The 20,830-nt window shown below is 35.2% G+C and overlaps 1 protein-coding gene across 4 annotated transcripts in view; it reads right to left on the bottom strand.

The window, feature by feature from the left end:
• Syt7 (Synaptotagmin 7) overlaps positions 1 to 20,830 on the bottom strand; it is a 348,961-nt gene that overhangs the window by 163,474 nt on the left and 164,657 nt on the right. Inside the window, exons 2-3 of one of the 4 annotated variants that reach the window (XM_053765761.1) lie at positions 8,570 to 8,815; positions 8,365 to 8,482 (exon numbers count right to left, since the gene is read on the bottom strand). The exons of 2 other annotated variants lie outside the window; for them this stretch is intronic. In XM_053765761.1, coding sequence (XP_053621736.1) covers positions 8,365 to 8,482; position 8,570 — 119 coding nt within the window. In that variant the 5' untranslated portion in view covers positions 8,571 to 8,815. The remainder of the gene's footprint in view (positions 1 to 8,364; positions 8,483 to 8,569; positions 8,816 to 20,830) is intronic. One more of the 4 variants, XM_053765760.1, reaches the window with a different exon arrangement.

Genomic DNA, 20,830 nt, shown 5'->3' with positions numbered 1-20,830 from the left:
TGCTGATAAAGTATTTTGATAGTCTGTTATGTAACTTTGTGTATATATATTATACTTCTGAGTTAATTATTTGTATGATTAATTTATATTAGGTAAGTTTTCAATTTATTTTATTTATGATAATTAATTAAGGATTAAAAAGTACTGTGAAAGAAAAAATATACATATTTTAATAATTGAACAATGGTTTATATGGATTTCGTAATCTATATGAATTTCATTCGATAGTCATTACTGCATGTAATTTCAACTGTGTTTCAATTAAATCATTTAAAATTCAATACAAATAACTACATATATTATAAATAAAATTATAGTTATGAGTTGCCCCATGATATATTCAGAGTAAATGTGCCCAGTACACTGGCGGCATTCTTTGCACCAGATACATCCCAGAGCTGGCGATTTTTTTGATGCACTTTATCGCATCACAGTAGGTCTTATGGTTGACTGGTAGAGAATGCCATACGGCATTAAGCCCACAATTTGTACATGACTTTTTGTCTAAACTTGTGCAGTAAATTTGTAAATAAAACGTGACGAACAGATACAATTAAGTTTTATTCTTAGATAGGGCTAACTGACGAATTACTTCAAGCATATGGATCATCGAATATAACCTTAAAATTTTGTAGCTATCGGCTGTGTTTTGACAACCTGTCTGTCGTCAATCTTCGTTGAGAATTCTCTTGTTGCCTGTCAGTTATCAAGTCTATGTACCATCTTTAGCCATCTCGTACGACACGTCTTTTGTAGGGATATGGATTTCTATTTCAGGGCGAAACCACACGCAATTACGTGTACTTACATGTTATATTACTAATAAAAAATGGTAAGCCCTTCTGGCATAATAGGGACCAACACTGTTTGAATGAGTTTCTTTCGGCATTTCTTCTCAGCAGTGGTCGTTCCAAAATGCTAGTAGTTCGTAGCTTTGGTAAACATCATTTAATTTAGAATATGACGTGAAAAAGTGCCTGTGAAGGCCTAATTTCTGAATAAATGATTTGATTTTGATTTTGACAATTCAAGTCCATTCTTTATGCCTACCTTCACAAAACATTTAACATGTGCCATTTAAAAAATCTGATTATGAATAATGACTATAAAATTACTGGTGTTATCAAGATTTCCAATTTCACGCCACTTCCCGCCATATTGCCTGGCGAAATGCCAACTGATGCAGTAATACCTTTGAACAGCCTGATAAAAGAATTTTTGATATTAATTTTATGCAAGTACAGATATGGCAGATGCGGCTTGAGCAAACCATGAGAAGTCGTCGTATAATGTCTAAAATACATGCTTTTAGATATGACGCTATGGCAAAATGGAAGAAAATCGCGTATAGTATAGGTAATAGGGTAGATGACATTTTTTTTATGACTATTCGAAGGCCGAAATATTATTAGAAATACTAGTAAAAAAATTATATGATAATGATAATAATATTATAATTTTATGACTTTATAACCAAATTAAAATGTTCGTATAATGATCCAGCAGCGAAGTAGCGGGCATCAGCAAATAAATAAAATTCCCAAAAAAGGGAATATATATGAGGTTATCCGTTTTGTATTCCATTCTATCGACCTCATCAATCACAATAACATCGTAACTTGTTGACGCTGGCATCGAGCCATGCAGCCATTTTGTATACTAGTTTCTTTATATTGCTTCACCCGGTAAGTAGTTTTTGTATGTTTTTTTTTATGTTTTCGTGTGTTATTTACCAATAGATGTTGCCGGCGATAAAAAAGATCTTTTGTCACATTCTATTTTACCCCCTCTTTCACCCCCTTCAAAATTGAATCTCCATTGCAGCTTTTTTGGACGGTGTGGCCTAAAGTCTCACTCATGTGGAATTCATGTGGTCGCTAGTTTCCGAAGTTAGCGCGCTCAAACTAACTTTAACTTCATTAGTATTAAAGATTTCTTTTAATAGAACAAACCTCACAAATTGAATTAGTCCCAAAGTAAGTTCGAAACTTATCTTATGGGATACTAACTCAACGATATTGTATTCTACAACATATACATATAGATAAACATCCAATACCCAGGTCAAACTGAAAAAGATCATTTTCCATGTTGACCTGACCGGGGATCGAACCCGGGACCTCCGGTGCAGCAGTCCGGCGTGATGGCCACGGTGGTCATTGTGGGATGTACGGGTAAACCCTTTTGGCAATTGTCAAATGCGACATCTTTCCCGTTTATGCAATGGAAAAGAAAAGTAGTAAGACCATTTGGCTTTGACACTTTCACCAAAACAATGCGAAGCGGTGGTGGTGTAATGGTTAAGACGCCCGCCTGTGGATCGAAAGGTCTCAGGTTCGTACGCCTAGCCTAAACCATAGAAAATTTGGGCATAGGATATTTCGGCAGTAGCTTTAGGTTATTACGTAGTGTTCACATAAGAAAGTAATTTCCAAAATTGGACCTCTAAAGGGGTAAACATTGGATGTAAAGATTGAATGAAAAATAACGAAAATCTTTACTAATCTACTTGAAACTTGAAAAAAATCTTATCTAATCTGATCTTTAGGGTAGTTAAGTGAGGGTGAAAAGAAATAACGATAAGATATGAGTAGACAGTTGAGTCAACACAATTGAATTCATGTTGTTACTGTCGACGGTTCGAATCCTGAACTTCAATTATGTTGAATTAAATCATATAGAGTGCTTTCTGTGAAAGTATTATTATGGTTTTACCCGAGCGAAGCTGGGACGGGCTGCTAGTAATGCATATATGCTCATCGCTTGTAGATGGCTTGATGTCAGAGTCAACAAGTTTGGTATGATAGATCTATGCATTTCCCACATTGGCGGGGTTTATATTTGCGTCTATTGGTGCAATATTTTCTGGTAAAATATCGTTATACCCAGGTCCGTACAATGAAATGTTCCTGCCTGTGGCTCCGCTAAAAATCCTTTTCCCGTGGGAATTTCAGTAAATCCCTTCTTAGTGCTCCCCTACACTGTCCTAGGAACCTGCACACCAAATTTCAGCTATCTACGCCCAGTAGTTTCGGCTACGCGTTGTCTGTCAGCCAGTCAGTCGCTCAGTAACGGAAGACATTTATATATAACTAGCTTTTGCCCGCGGCTTCGCCCGCGTGTAGCGCTAGCAAAATCTCAGTAATTTTATCGCGTACTCTGTAAGACTGGTTAGAATTCTGGCTTCGCCCGCGTGATGTGTCTTTGCTCTGTCTACACCGTAAGAGATAAAGTCGTGTAAAATAGGTTTCTATATATAAAAAGTCTAGCAGAGTCAAATCACACGATCTTATTGGCCTTGGAGAATTGACCTCGAAGGGCCACCTCGTCTGCTGTAAAATGGACGACGTAATGCGCGCAACGTTTGGACTGACGAACACCCAGACTTTGATATAATCATAACAACCCCATTCCACCCTAATAGGGATGATGGTATTTCACTTCCACCACGTCAGCGACCCGAAAAACCGTACAAACTATACCCATGTTGATATTTTACTTTATTAGTCCCTTTTCCCCCATTTAGGGGTAAATTTTTGAAAAATTCGGAGACCCGTATTTACTAATTTATTGATAGAAGTAATCCTGTAAAGTTTCAAACGAAACAAATTAACTAATCTGGTTTCCCCATACGAACTTTGAACCCCCCTTTCACACCCTTAGAGGGTGAATTTTGAAAAATCCTTTCTTATTGTAACCCTAGGCCACATAAGGAACCTACATGCCAAATTTGAAGTTTCTAGACCCAGCGGTTTAGGCTGTACGTTGATATGTCAGTCAGTCAGTCATTCAGTTTGTTCTTTTATATATTTAGATTTATTGAGGACACAGATTTTAATAACACGAAAACATTAAACATTCTATGAACGTGTGCGATTATTTTCCTTCGTGTTTCCTGTGTTATTTTTTAACATTTTATCCTGTGTTATCTTCTCCACTGTCGCAGAACAAAGAATTGTCGAGGAAAAAAATATGGAATATTCGCGTTCAAAATACTGGCAAGGCTTACTCTGTTCCACTCAATGAACACAATAGCAAAAATATTTAATTTATTCCATTCAATGTCGATGTCGTCTCATTTTTTCACATAACATTTTACATAATATTATGGATTCGAATTTTGATGCGGGTATTTTTAATAGATAATGTGATTAGGTGTACAATTTGTGATGGTTTTGCTCGAGCGAAGCCGGGCCGGGTCGCTAGTGAGAAGTATAATGATGTCATCAAAGATGATTTGCGTGCCAATGGTCTGACAACTAGGGATGTCGACCGTGCGAAGTGGAGACGAAAAAGTAGGAAAACGGTACAGGTTCAGATACTAAATGGCTGCGGAAGGAACCGAAATAACGCCCATATGAGAGAAAGAGAAACTGTATGTTTGTATGTACAACGTAAGTACATGTTTTGTCTCTGGCGTTTAAATTGGCGAGGAGTGCAAAAGCATTATTCGTTTTGTCTGTAGGAACATATATCAACAAAAGCAACCAAGCTCCAACGCTCAACAGCTAAGAATGGAACGGTGAAACAGGTTGAAAATATGATCTAAATGAGACAGAGAGAGCATATCAGACCATTACTAAATTAAATATTCATCGTAAGTACTAAATGTTTTTTATGACAGTTACTGAAACAGTAAACAAAATGGCCCGTACCGTCGGCAAATTCAGAAATTTTCCGAAGCGAATAAACATACAATACTTAGTTTGTTGAAGAAGTGAACCCGGTGAAGTTTGTTGCGCCGCTTCTTCTTCTTCTGCGCTTTTGAAGTCGGCAGTAGACTTAGTTTAAGTAATTTTATCGACGTCAATAACTGTACATCAGTTATGATATCATATCAACCTATATTGAATAAAGAATTTTGAATTATGAAAGTTTGTATGTGAACTGTTTTTGCCGCAAGGTAAAACGAGTAATGTACGTCAAACCGACAAAGTTCGGCAAACTGTTTGCCGATAGCACAATAGATTATAATAAACATCTTTATAGGCAGCTGTTCCAACCATCGCCATTCAAATTGATTGACCATCAACGGTATATTGCTATAAGTTTCAAATATAATATATAATATAAGTTTCACACTCGGAGAATATGGCGTGTGGTTCCCGTCCTAGAATAGAACCACTCCATATCACGAGGATGTTACAAGGCGACTGAGAGCGTAATATCATTGCTCGAGCTCCGTTCCGTCGACGCAGTACGTTGCACTGGTTGTCTATCAGCTTCCATGGCTATTGTGTCACCAACTCGCCTTATACGACATCCACGGGAGTGTATCGAGTCGTATTTTAGGTCGGGACCACACGCCTTGCCACATTAAAGCATGCTCCGTTTTAATCAAGTTCCTTTTACTAATTACATGCGATGACGTTACAGTTGGTTTCAGTCTCAAGATGATGACGTCACCGTGAGAGTCAAAGTTCATTACGTCGGTCGCGGTGTCCGTGGTTGATTACTGTGCGCTGCGAGTCATGAGCGACGAGCGTTTTTAAAACTTATGAAACACAACGAATAAATTGACGAAAAATTACAGGCACGTGAAAATGATAGGGCCATGGCATAATAGGTACCAACACTGTTCAAATGAGTTTCTTTCCGCATTTCTTCTCAGCAGTGGTCGTTCCGAAATGCCAGTAGTTTGTAGCTTATGAGAAATTACTATTTAATATAAAAGTTTACGTGAAAAAGTGCCTGTGAAGGTCTAATTTCTGAATAAACAATTTGTAATTTTAATTTGAAAGAACTGCCTTTATTCCGTTTTATTCAATTGATGATATTGTTTAGACATTTCATGTAAAATAAAATTTTACTTATTTCGAACTGCACGCAAAAGAAGTTGCGGGTACAGCTAGTTTCAGAACGAATGCTTTGACTAAAACTTGCACGCACGTCATTCAAATAAATGGACATAGAACTCCACTCCACATCCCGTGGATATCATCTAAGGCGACTAAGGGACATAGTCTGGAGAACAGATAGGCAGAAATAGCATTTCAAGGAGAATCCACGTCAGGCCTGTTGTAAAATTAGGGAAAATTTTAAAAAGACTCCTGAATAATGGTTTGTTATTCATATTCATATATTTAACTACCTTTAAACGTTCGCGTTGCATAATTATATATTAAACGGCGGGTTTTTATACCTGCCGTTTAATATATAATTATGTACATGCATATACCTTTTTTATTTCCCAGACATCGCCCAGTGACGGACCTTTATAACAAGTTCCGAAAAGTCTGGGAAATAACAAAGGTATATAGCTACGCGTTTAATATGTATTCATTTTTTTTAATAGCCTGTTCAAGTGTCCCACTGCTGGGAAAAGGGTGCAATATGATGCCACCCCCGCAGAAATCCCTCTATTTCGTCACGCCATCTTTTTTACGCGGTCTGCCTCGTCTCCTCCTCCCTGATGGTACCCAAAAGGTTGCTAGGCGGACCCATCTTAGCGGCGGCATGCGGCAAACATGTCCCGCAAAATTCATATTCGTTTATTTAATTAGATATTACTATACATGCGACTAGTGATGGAAGTTGTTATTGTAATGTTAGTGACTCGAACAAAATGATCAGTTCTAGCATTAACGCAGTCAATGAAAAAGAATAAAGATTATTTCTCATCGCTTGGACCAAACTAAAACTGTATTAAACAATTGCCCCTTATAAATGTAGACAGCCTATTTAAGTTCAAGATTGCATCCGAACAGCTAACAAGGTGAGACCTAAATTTTATCACACACATTAGTGACACTAGATTATTATGTTATTAACCACATTAGTGTTGCCGCTCGACAGTCAACCACCGATTGCGGTTCGATTAACTATCGATTGTTTGAGGAAAAGCAATAGTGTCGATAGTAATCGATAATACTATCGATAGCCAGGTTAGGTGCAATACTATTGATAATGAGCAATACTATCGAACTGTTATGACGAGATGACTATCGATACTATCGATACTATGGCCTTTATCGATTGAATAACTATCGTAATTATATATATATATATATATATATATATATATATATATATATATATATATATATATATATATATATATATATATATATATATATATATATATATATATATATATAATTATAAATAAACTTAATTTCATTTTGAACGACCTCCGTGGCGTAGCCTGGATTTGATTTTACACAGGCAAATATTTGTACCACAGATATTTTGTGTGCTGCTTCAGGTGTGTTTTACTGCGGCTTCTGTCAGGTTTAATTCTGTCACACTTTCACGGCTAAAACGTGATTTTGACATTATGGAAAGATGTTAATAACCCGAGGTCACACTTTGGCTGCCACGGGTGAGGCTGCGGGCAACCGCAAGTAACACCACAAAATAAAAGGGTTTACTTTCGATTAAAATAGATTGATATCAAAAGAATTGTCCATTCATCACATATGTTTAATAAAGGGTGTTTTATTAACACCCATTGTTTATCTTCAGCCACAATGGGCCACAATTTGCCACGATTTTGTTTCAGAGATCACAAAAAAGGTCACATTCTAACATTTCTCGCAGACAGCAGATATGAGGAAATAAATTAGGACATGTATTTGAAAATGTCATGAAAGTTTTTAATTTCGTTCATTTTTTAATTTATATACACTCATTCGATTGATTAATTAATTTCAAAAGACGATCAAAATTTTAAAATAATTTATTCAGAAATTAGGCCTTCACAGGCTCTTTTTCACGTCATATTCTAAATTAAATGATATTTACCAAAGCTACAAACTACTAGCATTTCGCAACGACCACCGCTGAGACGAAATGCCGAAAGAAACTCATTCAAACAGTGTTGGTCCCTATCATGCCAGAAGGGCTTACCATTTTTAAAATATAAATTTATGTATAATTTTTTATCAGTAATAACAATGTAAGTACACAATAAAGTACAAGGTATAATATATATATAAATATAAATTTATATATATATATATATACGCGCTGACCAGTTCCCCCCGGCAGCACCCGTTCACGAGCTGACGCGTGAGTCAGCCATCGCGAAGCTCAACCACAATAGAGGAAACCTCCCGATGACTAATTATATTACTGGAAGATCATTGTAACACTTGTTTAGTGAATAAATAATATTAATAGGTGTTTCTCTTGTTCGTTTCGTGCACAGATCTATATAGATACCAGAAACAATTAATATGTGTTCCTTTTAGAGTTAAAGCTATTTGCGCTGGACAGATGGACTGAGTAGACTTATTGGTCTGAATTGAGATTCCTAAATAGATTTTTAATAAAAAGCTCATAATTACGACACTCTACTTTTCTTTAGCTATATAGGTAATGAAATGTGTGTTATTTTTTAACATCTTATAAACTAATACTTACAGAGATTGGGAGAGGTACTTGGACAGGCCAAGCTTGGATATCTTGCTGCCCTTGATGCCCTCGTTCACAATATTGGTGACCGTCAAGAAATTCTTCGTCATTGCTGACTCTTGAGACACTATTGTCACAAAAAAAACCACAAATATATGACAAAATGCCACAAAATCAACAAAAAAAAAGTAAAGCTAAAATTTACCACACTTACTTTTCAAATCGAGAACACAACATCGAATTTTATTTTTTTAATTATTCAAATCGCAACATTAACACGCGGATATTATGTAACTGGCAACGTAAATATAATTTTTAATTTTAACACAGATAGGACACTGGGTTACTCTCTCTTTTTGGTTATCACAGATAATGTTTATCGATGTATTCGTTTTAAAGAAAGTTTATGGAAATCTGGTAAAGTTCAGGAAAACCTGGAAAAATTGGACGATTTAGTGCACTTCACGTCACCCTTAAAATGTACGTAATAATGAAATTTAGTCCCAAAAGTACTTTATTTTTTGAAGAAGGTGATAAACTTAAAAAAAAAGTTATTATGCTTAATGATTTCTTATGATTAACAAACTAATAGCTTAGTATAGCTTCAAATGTAATGTCAATTTCACAAAAAAAGAAAATCTGTATATAGAAAAACGATAACGTGTGCTAACGATTTTATGCCAAATAACCTTCTATATAGCTTCATGATGACCACAATATTACGCAAAGCTCAGCGCAGATGGCGTTACTGGTACAACTAAGGTACACGAACATTGCCAATGGAGACAAAAGCGCCAATTTTCAATATCCTTGCAGATTTACTACCAAAAATACCTTCTACGCAATACTGGTGCGAGTTTAAAGGAAAAATGAAGGATTTTGTGGATTATTGAATAGGCTTTCAGAACACAAAATGTTAAATACAAGACGAATTTGCTAAATGATCCAAGTCCACTGTAAAACACAATACCTTTATTATAATTATTGAACACTATTGATATCACATTGCACTATTTGTGGGATTGTGATATGTATATTATTTTCGACCACCACTTCTTCAACATAATCAATTAACCACTTCCACCCAAAAACAATTAAAATCCAAAAGATAATCACAAAAAACCGTCTATAGAGTTAACTTCATATACGAAGACACATATTTGATTTTTAGCTTCACGTTTAGCAGCTCTTTGTCGCCTTTGAGTACATTTTGAAGAATTCACTTTTAGAAAACTGAGAAAATTGAAGGGCGGTTAATTGGTCCTGAAAATAATAACACCATTTTTAGGTTATGTTCTGCATTATTTGGTCGACTGTGGTGATAAACAGTGATAAACTTCATTTTGACTGAAAGCCATAGAAACCCATATATAGAAAACCATAAGCTGTATGAAGTCCATATTTTAATAAGTCGTCAGGTGTGAAGTGTTCCGAGCATATTTTTGACCATACAACAACAACTGGCTCGAAAATTTTGCAGCGTTTGACGGTTTCCCATAGTTTTCGCAGTTTTTTATCTTTTGGAAAACGATATTTCCCAATATTTCGACACTTTTGAATATGCTACATTGTTATATATTTTCACAAACGAATGCTTACATAATGAAATAATTAATAAAGTACTCCAAAATAAACGTTTTAATCGACATAGCAAAAGGCGACAAAGCTTTTGTGTACCTAACACAAAGTGCTGTACTTTGGCGGGATAAATGTGAAGTAATACTCCCTATTGTATATAAAAAGAAAAAATATTAGGTTATAGCTTCGCGACAATGTCATTCAGAAAAAAAATAGAAAATTAAACAGAAACAGACAGCATCAAATTACACCACAGTATGGCGCACAAACAAATATATAAAATGATGTGTTTTGGTCTTGGATTTAATAAGTACTTTGCAATGAGTACCTACTAATTCCATGGTTTTATTACATGTCTTGAAATGTCATTGTCAATGTCAAAGAACCTTATTTAGATATTCCTGTGCTGCACTGTGGCGTGACAACTTGGCACTAATATTCTCTAAAATAAAACAACGTGCGATTTACGAAATGCCCTCCCCGTTTTTCGCACGGTTTTATCTGTGGAGAATAAAAAAAGAAAAAGTCAGTTGTTTAATTTTCCGCACTAGTCGCAGACCGTCATTGTGACTTATAACTGTGGTTTTCCATGTGGAGGGTTTCTTGTGTTGGTGTAAGGCATAGGAATTTAGCGTAGGTATTCCTAATTAATAATGCCTTCTTTAGATATTTTTAATTTATAAGTATTTATAAAATAGATAGTTTTTAGTTTAAATTAATACGTAGAAAATGAAAATAACAGAAATTAAGAAAATATAATTGTGGATGACTAATGTCTGACAATTTAAATTTAATTTGATAAATTTACTTATCTATTAATTATTACTTTTATATTCGATTTAAAATTCGTAGTCATTAGCGAATCACAGTAGCCATAAATATTACCAAGTTCGTATACCTGACGTAGGCGCAGCATGTGCACTAAAAAAAATTATATAACTTCTATTGTATTTAGATATTCCATACTGATATAAGTAAAGTAAATACTCGTACTTATGAATTGCATATAGAATTTGAATCAATGTGTGTGTGTGTGATTCTGTTTTAGAATATCTTTCCGTGGGTGACGTGGCGACTATAGGGCACATAGCTTTGGCTGTTGATAGGAAACAACATTCTCAAATCTTTAAAATCCCGGGCTTATATTGGTAGCAAAAATAGCATTTCGAATAGGGTTGACGTCAGGCAGGCAAAATCACACGCAAATCTTCAAAATTGTAAGGTTTTTTTAAGCTAACAAAAAATAAATGCAATTAGCAAGTTTTCACGCTAACAAAATGACATAAATTCGAAAATCCTGTGTCCAGGGAATTTGCACTTGTAAATCAATATACCAAAACATTTATTCATAAATTAGGCCTTCACAGGCATTTTTAAAAGTATCATATTCTAAGTTAAATGATATTTAAATACCAAGCTACTAACATTTCCGAACGACCATTGCCGAGAAGAAATGCCGAAAGAAACTCATTTAAACAGTGTTGGTCCCTATCATGTCAGAAAGGCTTACCATTTTTAAAATATAATTATAACGCTTACACTTCTAGGCTGGGCCACACATGTGAAAAATATCAGAGCCGAGACAAACTAATGAGTCCTTCACAATCACAATGAGTGCAAACGCTGCCTGGTACCCCTACTTTTATCGTTAAAAGGTTAAATTTAAGATATTTTAATTTTCATCCCGTGGCTTCACTACCGTGGATATTTCGGTGAAAATAATACCCTATGTGCGATTTTAGGTTATTATAAATATATACATGTGTACCAAATTTCATAGAAAATAGTAGATTTGTCGTGATTGAATAAAAAAAACATCCGTACTTTCGCATTTAGGTATATTATTAATGGGAATACTAGTATAATACACAGCTTGAAACACTTACAGTTTTATTATATGTATATTTTATAGAATATATATAAGAAACCTTGAATAAAATTATTTTATCTATATCATTTACCACAAATAGGAATGAATATCGTGTAATTCCTTCGGGAAATTTAACTAGGAGCCAAGATGGCGGCAAGTTAAGTTACACACTAAGTGCACTTAAATTTTTTCTGTAATTGAGAACATTTATCAGAAAGAGCTTTATACTTGGTACGAGGTCGGGGGAAAAATAGCGTATAAGTCGCAGCCAATTGGTTAAAATAGCCGTTCAATCAAAAGTCTTCCTATTCTTTCAAATTACATACTAAACTAAAGATCACCCTAGTTAATTTGCCATTTAACCAGTTGGCTAAGCGTCGTTTAGCTGTAATGTTGAACGTTGCAGTCAACAAGTCGGCTAAACGACGTATACCTAGCCAAGTGATTGAATGGCTGTTCAGTCAAAGAGCCGTATGTTTAGTATCGTTGTATACAAGTAATAATTATATATTGTGCATGCACGTCTTACGTAGATCGGAAAATTACGCAGGGAACAAAGGTCTAGATATGCCGCTCCCGCCCGTCTCTGGCTGAAGGCAAACCCAAGAAGTGCTGGCTTGATGTCATCAAGGATGATATGCGTGACAATGGTCTGATAACTAGGGATGAGACGACCGTGCGATGTGGAGACGAGCTAGGAAAGCAATCCTTAGGCGACTGGGATGGAATACACTCAAATGAGAAAGAGAGAGAGGAATTTTAATTGTCATAATACTTATATAATTATATTCTGTATCTCTCATTTTAACCTCATCTACTTTTGCCAATTAATGATATAGTGGCCAATTAACGTTTGACTTCTCAATACCGGAACATGAGAATGATTTAAGTTTACAAGTTTCTATGTAAACGTAAATGGGCAATGAGTTTGGCTTCAGAAAAATCCCAAAATGTCCTATGTAAATGTATGTGTCTGTCTGTTGCGCTTTCAAATCTAAACCGCTGGACCGATTTTGATGAAATTTGATATGCATGTAGTTAAAAGCTCCCATTCAAACATAGGGTAGATTTTTTTTCAAAAATCAACCCCCTATTGATAATAATGGGGAGTGAAAGTTTGTGTTTACGTTTGTACGCTTTCGCAGAATAACTCATGCGGGCGAAGCCGCGGGCAAAAGCTAGTATTAGTATAAATGTAAGAATCAGAAAGCCTGGTTTTCGCGCATAGAGTCGCTTTCTCAAAGCTAGCGTGACGTCACGAATATTGACATTCCTATCCTGAAATAGGTCAAGTTTCGTACGGTTAAGCACAGACACACATATGTTGAAATAATGGGTGATTGTACTGTAATATACACATACACATATATAATACTACTAGCTCTTGCCCGCGTCTTCACCCGCGTGAAATTTTGAATTTCTGCGAAAGCGGAACAGACGATTATCATACAAACTTTCACCCCCCAATTTATTCATTTAGGGGTTGATTTTTGAAAAAAGGAGCCTATGTTTGATCGGGGGTCATTAACTACATACATACCAAATTTCATCAAAATTGGTCCAGCGGTTTAGCCGTGACAGCGGAACATACAGACCGAAAGACTTTCGCATTTATAAAATTATCATATTAGTATGGATATACATGTGTAGTATGGATATACATGTGGTATGTTGTTCAAAATATCCTATATTTCCTCCGTATGTATATGTATGTCGTAAAATGCGGCTAAGAGCAATTAACAGCTAAGAGCTAGCACCAAAATGACATCTTTAAAAGATGACTCTTTAAAAATGTTAGTGTTTTGTGAGTGTTTGATTTTCATAGCCGACATGGCCGGTAAGAGATCCCTAAATGGGATAAGTCCGTCATTCTACTTATATTTCTTGTAATGATGAACAAACTTGTACATCATTACAAGTTGGCTAGATTTTACCAATAGAAACATACTCAGATGAGACAAATACACATATACACCGTATATATAGTAAATAAAACATTTAATGGTTTGGAGTGAACGAGCTACTTGTAAGTTTTGACCTCGTTTCCGACATAAATATATTATGTAGTACGAAAACGTACGATGATAATATTTAGACATTAATGTTTATAAAATTTTAATTAATTTGCAAAATGGACATCTAATATAAACTTTTCAAGACACTAAATCAAATTTTTAGCCACATTAGTGTCTTTCTTTGACGTTTTAGGTTACACATTACTTTAGTCAACAATTTGTTGATATAACATGTGTGTGTATGTAAAGCAAAATATTTTAAATAAATATGAAAAATAATGTACATCGTATGATACAGTCTTGCGTCGATCGTAATCTTTAAATCAATTTTATTCGAAAAAATTGACTGCCCCGCTATCCCCGATATCCGCTTTTCCAAGGGCAGTAAGTGGTGCTTTCTACAGGCAACATCATACGTAAATTTAGTTTTGCATTGAAAATTATGGAACCGAATGAATTTCATTTGAATTCGCTCCAAGCGTGAGATATATTTAGCACACTGGGAGTTCCAGATTTGTGAGGCATATTCAATAATACTTCGAACATATGCACAATAAAGAACCTTTAAGGTTTTGACACTACTGAAATCACGGGAGATTCACATAATAAAACCAAGAAGTTTGCTAGCTTTAGTAATTATAATATTAATATGTCTCTCAAATAATAACTTGGAATACTTCTAGATCTCTTACCTCCGAAACTTTAGCAACTATTTGATCTCTAAGAGAATAATCGTAATTAACTTTGTTAAATTTACGTGAAAACGTTATAGTTAAACACTTAGAGGGATTGAGATCCAGCTTATTTCGTTCACAATAATCTAGTTTATATAGGTCCCTCTGTAAAGCAATAGCATCGTCAAGACTATCAATACATTTAAAAATTTTCATATCGTCGGCGTAAATTGAAACTTTAGACTCCGTTAGAATTGAATCAATGTCAGAAATGAAAATAAGAAATAAAAGTGGGCCTAAGTGGGAACCTTGTAGTACACCACTAGGTATATTAACCCACGAAGATACATAATTAATGACTGCAATGGGCTGAGATATATTACTTATATAAGCCGAGAACCACCTCAGCAAATCGCCTCGAATGCCAGCTTCTGAGAGTTTGTGTAAGAGCAACTGGTGATCGATACGGTCAAAACACTTGGAATAGTCTGTGTATATGACGTCGACCTGGTGGCCCTCGTCCATTTTTGAAGTAATAAATTCATTAAATAAAACAAGATTAGAAACAGTAAATCGGCCAGGAAGAAATCCATGTTGGCCAGGATTAAATGAATTTCGAAATGCTGAATAAACTTGCTCATGTACTATTTGCTCAAGTACTTACACTACTTACTTACTTGTAACACAATAATTGGTGCGGAATTCGAAATTTAAAAGAAAATTAAATTTCATATCGTCAGTAATTACTAATGGCTTCTCAACGCATCATAAATTTAATGCCAGTTCCACACTGTCGTCGAATAGTTTGCCAAACTTTAGCGGATTCGATATACATTGCTGGTTTTTCATAGCGGTGTATAAAAGCCCTATAGAATTACGCAATGTTCATGCATTCGCGTTGGTATTTGTCTACTTCGGCGACAGTATGGAGCAGGCATTGATAAGTCGACGCAGAGACCAACTGCAAGTAGGCGTCGTTAAAAACATACAAAAATTGCATCACAATCGTTTTAAACTAAATTAGTACATATATAGTAGAAGCGGTGGTGGTGTAATGGTTAAGACGCGGGTCTGTGGATCGAAAGGTCCCAGGATCGAATCCTAATCGTGCCACATGAGTTTGTATACAAATCTGACTCATGTATACTGGTTTTCATTTACCACCACTTGCTTCCGGTGAAGGAAAACATCGTGAGGAAACCTGCACATAGGTTGATTATTATTAACTTGTGTGTGAAATGGAGAAGACAACGGCAAACCACTCCATTAATAATGCCAAGAAAGTTGTTGTGTGTGTTTCATTCCACATAATGACCACGACCCTCAGCCATGAGGAATACGACTGTGAAGAAGAAGTATATATTTACAGAATATTTCTTAGCACAAAAGAGGTTGTTATGTAGAAATTTCCTAGGAATTTTCTCATTATAGAAGGTGACACCTTTTCCTGCAGTTCCTGTACAAACCGGATATAACCAGGCTGATCCAGTTTTGCGCTGGAATCCTCCTGTAATTGGAAAAATCCTAGAACACCTTTCAAAGGGAATCCTAGGAAAATTCAAATAAAATTTGAACTATTTTATTTTCTGCTAGCTTCAAGTGACTTAATTATTTTGAAGTTATCATCATGATGAATAAATTTAAGAATCAGGTTCTCGTCGATGGAGTGTTTTCCATTCTACTCTGTTTGCTGTCATAGATTTTACCTCTCTATACGATACGACTTTAACCTAATTTTGTCCTTTTCCTCTTCTAGGTTGTAATTATTAAGTTATTAGATGTTTATGCCCCGGTAATAGGGGTGAATTTGATATGAATATGTTAACTGTACGCGTATGTTTAAGCTCATAAACAGGTATAATTTAAATTATTATATATTTGAATGAATTCCTTTCTTTTGACGACCTCGGTGGCGCGAGTTTTTGCCACTGAACCGAGAGATCCCGGGTTCGATCCCCGGTTGGGTCATGATGGAATATGATCTTTTTCTTTTGATTGATTTTAGGGCGGAAACCACACACCAAATTTCTAGATACAAAATCACGTTTTTATTACGGAACATAGTCAAGGAAACTTAAAATCAACATTCAGTTAATTTTTCAATAGGTAAATATCTTGTTTTTCTAGACATTTAAGTCCCACTGTTGGGCAAAAGCCCTACCGTAATTTCCTCCTCTTCCTATCTTGATTATTAATAAAAAAAAATGTCAAAAAAATCTTCTACAAATTTGTTATACACAAAAATTGAAGTCTTAAAAATTGCATCGTATACAAGGTATCTTAAGCACCCATTGTAAAGAGGACACGGAAAGCATTTTAAACGGACATAAAATAGGTCTTACGTTCTTTGCGTCTTGGCGCAAAATGTCCTTATCCTAAAAGGACATTATGAGAAAATGACATTATGAGAAATGGACATTTTGCGCCAAGACGGTTCTTTGTATCGAAAATAATTACATATACATTTCTACAATCGCTTACTTCATTGCTGACCGTCGTAGTCTTTATGTGGAATGAAACACGGCACTTAATTTCTACCTAATAACTAAATGCGAAATTTTGTTTGTTTGTTAACATTTTACACCTATCTACACAACAATTTTGCATACCTATATGTAGTTTGAAGTATGGACTTGAAACTACATGTATGCAAAATTTCAACAATAACATGTATACAAAATTATATTAAAATTGTTTTAGCGGTTCTGAAAGTTAACCGCTTCTGCGATTACAGATATTATTTTGTTATCAATATGTTCCAAGTAGAAGAAGAATTTTTAATTTGAGCATATCTAAATTCGAAAATCACGACTATTATTTCTTTCTACCTATGAGTTAACTCTTCGGCATATATCGTTACGCATTATGAAAATAAATCCTCCTTTCGCGTATATCTGTATAAACGCGATAAAGTCACAAACTGCCGGACGGATTTTTAATGTGGTTTTCATTAATAAATATTGTGTTTCCGGAGTAATGTTTAGTTGTATATTTATGGTTTGACCCGAGCGAAGTTAGAACGGGCCTCTACTTGTAATTAAGTCAATAACTTCTCAAAAAATAAATCAAAAAGAAAATAATACATGTATAATTCAAAATTCAACTTCTATATAATTCAATAATACTTATGTATAATTCAAAATTCAACAAACCTCTTAAAGCAATGTAATTGAAAGTATTGAAACCCGATCACGTATATCTGTCAGTGACGTCAATCACGCCGAAAATGATGGATTCTAACGATTACGCCAGTCATGAGAAACTCGCTAGTACAATAATCTTGCGTATTTGAAATGGAAAATTTATTATATTGTGGGAGAACATTAAGGCGTATGAATAGAACGTGAATATTCGAAAATTTTCGGTCCTTTAAACTCCACAAAATAATTTAGTTTTGTTGAACGTAGATAGGTATAGACTGAAATTCACATAGATAATTCTCTCTATCTCTTAACGAATGTGCTTGTTTATGTCCTTGGCTGTGACGCCTCGACATCAATCCATCATCAAACAATCTTACTAATACCTATTACAAATGCGATGTTTGTAAGGATGTATGTATATATTTGTTACTCTTTCACGCAAAATCGATTGCACGGATTGTTGTGAAATTTGGTACACGGGGAGAGTATAACTTGGATTAACACGTAATGTATTTTTATCCCGAAATTCCTACGAGAGCAAAAGACCCGAGGCGGGGCTAGTATCAATATAAAATACAAAAATGTTCTCAAAACAGGCTAGAATCATTTTTAAGAAAAAGAATAATACACAAACAATTTTCTACCCGATTCTTTACAAAAATCATTTATATTAGTATCCCATAACACAAGTCTCGAACATACTTTGCAGCTAATTCCACCTGTTTCAATAAAGAATTTTCAATTTCAATTTCATTTCGGAAAATAACATTCTTCTGTAAGGAAAATCACTCGAACGAAGCCGCGGGCAAGAGCTAGTTCCCGCTAAAAATTTAACAAAATATTATGTATTTCGGTATTTGAATTAAATACTCAATTTTCACGTTAATCATGTCTACGAATTTTAAATGAGATGAGTTGAAATTCGGTTTGAACTCACATTTTGTACTGTTCGAGTCGTAAATTAGATACTATTTCTGTGCTTTGATTAACACATGAAAGCGAATTCAATGTGCTTTTAAAATTTATTTGTTTATATAAACACAAGTATAATACAGACAAAGACTTCTTTCGAGATCTTTTTTCGAATTTGTTATTGCTAACACTGGTGTCAGGATTTTTATTGGGGTCTTTATGGAAGACTAATGGAAGACTACATTTGAATTTTTGCCTGTCTGTCTGTATGTTTGTTCGCGCATCACGCAAGAACAACAGGCTGAAAATCTGGTAAGTATATAGGTTTCATTGTAATACATAGCTTAGATCCCGAGATATCAATAATAATATGTTATTCGCGTACGCACGAAATAAAAGCGGGCGCAGCTGCATTCAAAAGCTACTGATAAAGGAACATCAATACGCAGTTGCTTAAACCACTAGTGGTTTAGTCAAATATTCAACAAAGCTGAAATCGATTCGAATTTTCAGCCTATTTTACTAATAACTCGATTGTATTCTGCTGTCAGAGCAATCATTATAGAAACACAAGATAATTTAAATTCCAAATCGGAATTATCGACTGACATGAGTAGAATTTAATTTGGAAATATCGGTTTTAATATTATCGCTTTCAGACAACAGATGGTTCACCATGACAGATTTACATGTTTAAATGAAAAGGTGGTGGTGTAATAGTTAAGACGCCCGCCTGTGGATCGAAAGGTCTCAGGTTCGTATCCTACTCGTGCCACATGAGTTTGTATACAAATCTGACTCATATATAGTAGTTTTCAACGACCACCACATGCTTCCGGTGAAGGAAAACATCGTGAGGAAACCTGCACAATGGTTGACAGTATAGTTCGTTAGTGTGTATGCGATTACCTGCCACTAGATTTCGATAAGAAGAAAGAAGGCATGTCAGATGCCTTAAGGCGACTTGAATAAAATTTGAAACCAGTGTTAGCAATAACACGCTCAATATGATGATCTTAAAATGGACTGGCAGAAGGGCAAACGTAATGCCAGCTACAAAAACGACAAACTCCGACACACATGCAGACGCGTGAGAATGCGTGAACATTACGTGGTTATTATGAGTGTTTATATTTACCGCAATAAAAAAACCAGAAATGTATGCCGAATCTACCAAAGTTTGTCAAACTGTGGAGACAGATGTTGTCAAGGATGATGCGTGACAATGGCTTGACAAAATATCCGTTAGAAGTGGTCTTCCACTACGAGGTCAAATAGGAAAACGGACCCTTAGCTCTAACTTTCAATGTCGAAGGAAGCAACCGGGAAAAGACTCAGATGTCATATAGTCTAGTGTAAGTTCGTGTGTGTTTCGAAATAAAGATATTCTATTCTATAGATGAGATAGGATATCAGACGTGTGATATCGCCCTTGAACCAGATCACTTTGTATGCTTCCGTGGATTGGAGATTGGTAGCTAACGTCAATCAAGCTTGTTGTAATATTATAGTCGAATCAACAAAATTTGACGATTAATTTTTTGTGATAATCACGGGCTTCGATGCGTCACGACAACCGGTTTCACACGAAGATAAAAAAAGAGCGCGAATTATTATTTTTTTCTTATTTTAACAAATTCCGCATTTCAAATCACGAAAGCTAATAACACACACAAAATTCAAAGACCAATTTTTCTATTTAGCTTTTTTGATCGAACAGAAAAATTGTTAAACCACAAATTACGTTAGAAAATACGCTTTATTAAGAAAAGAAAAAAGGAAAACCAATAATGTCTGTCTGATTGTCACGTCCCTTACTAATTCAGCAGTACGTGATCCTAACTTACTCTTAATTCAGGTGGGGAGATTCGAATAGGTGAGCGATTCGTCCTTCAAAGTTTTCGTCCCATGGGACGAAGTTTAAATAAAAAATAATGACCTCTTCGATGGGGTGCGAAAATCTCTCTCTCTCATCTGAGCGTTTTCCCGGTTTCTTCCATTTCAGCCATTGAGCGTCGGAGCCAAGGGTTTTCCAAAATTTTCCTCTCCAACTTCGCACGGTCGTCAACGTCATGCCGACGTTGTTAGACCGTTGTACTAAATCTCACCGATTATGCAAAAATTCTGATGGTAATCATAAAAAAGACACTTTTTTGCTTCTTAAACAAAAAGCGATTAATATATCTGACTACTGTGTGATGATTATTGTGGGTTTATTGTATGTTAATAAAAACATTTTATTTTTATATATTGTTTCAATGTAGATAATTCGTTCCCATGGGA

This window comes from Plodia interpunctella, chromosome 28 (genome assembly GCF_027563975.2).
Source record: "Plodia interpunctella isolate USDA-ARS_2022_Savannah chromosome 28, ilPloInte3.2, whole genome shotgun sequence".
Classification (NCBI taxonomy): domain Eukaryota; kingdom Metazoa; phylum Arthropoda; class Insecta; order Lepidoptera; family Pyralidae; genus Plodia; species Plodia interpunctella.
Note: the sequence above shows the minus strand (reverse complement) of the source record. Positions and strands in the feature narration are given on the sequence as shown.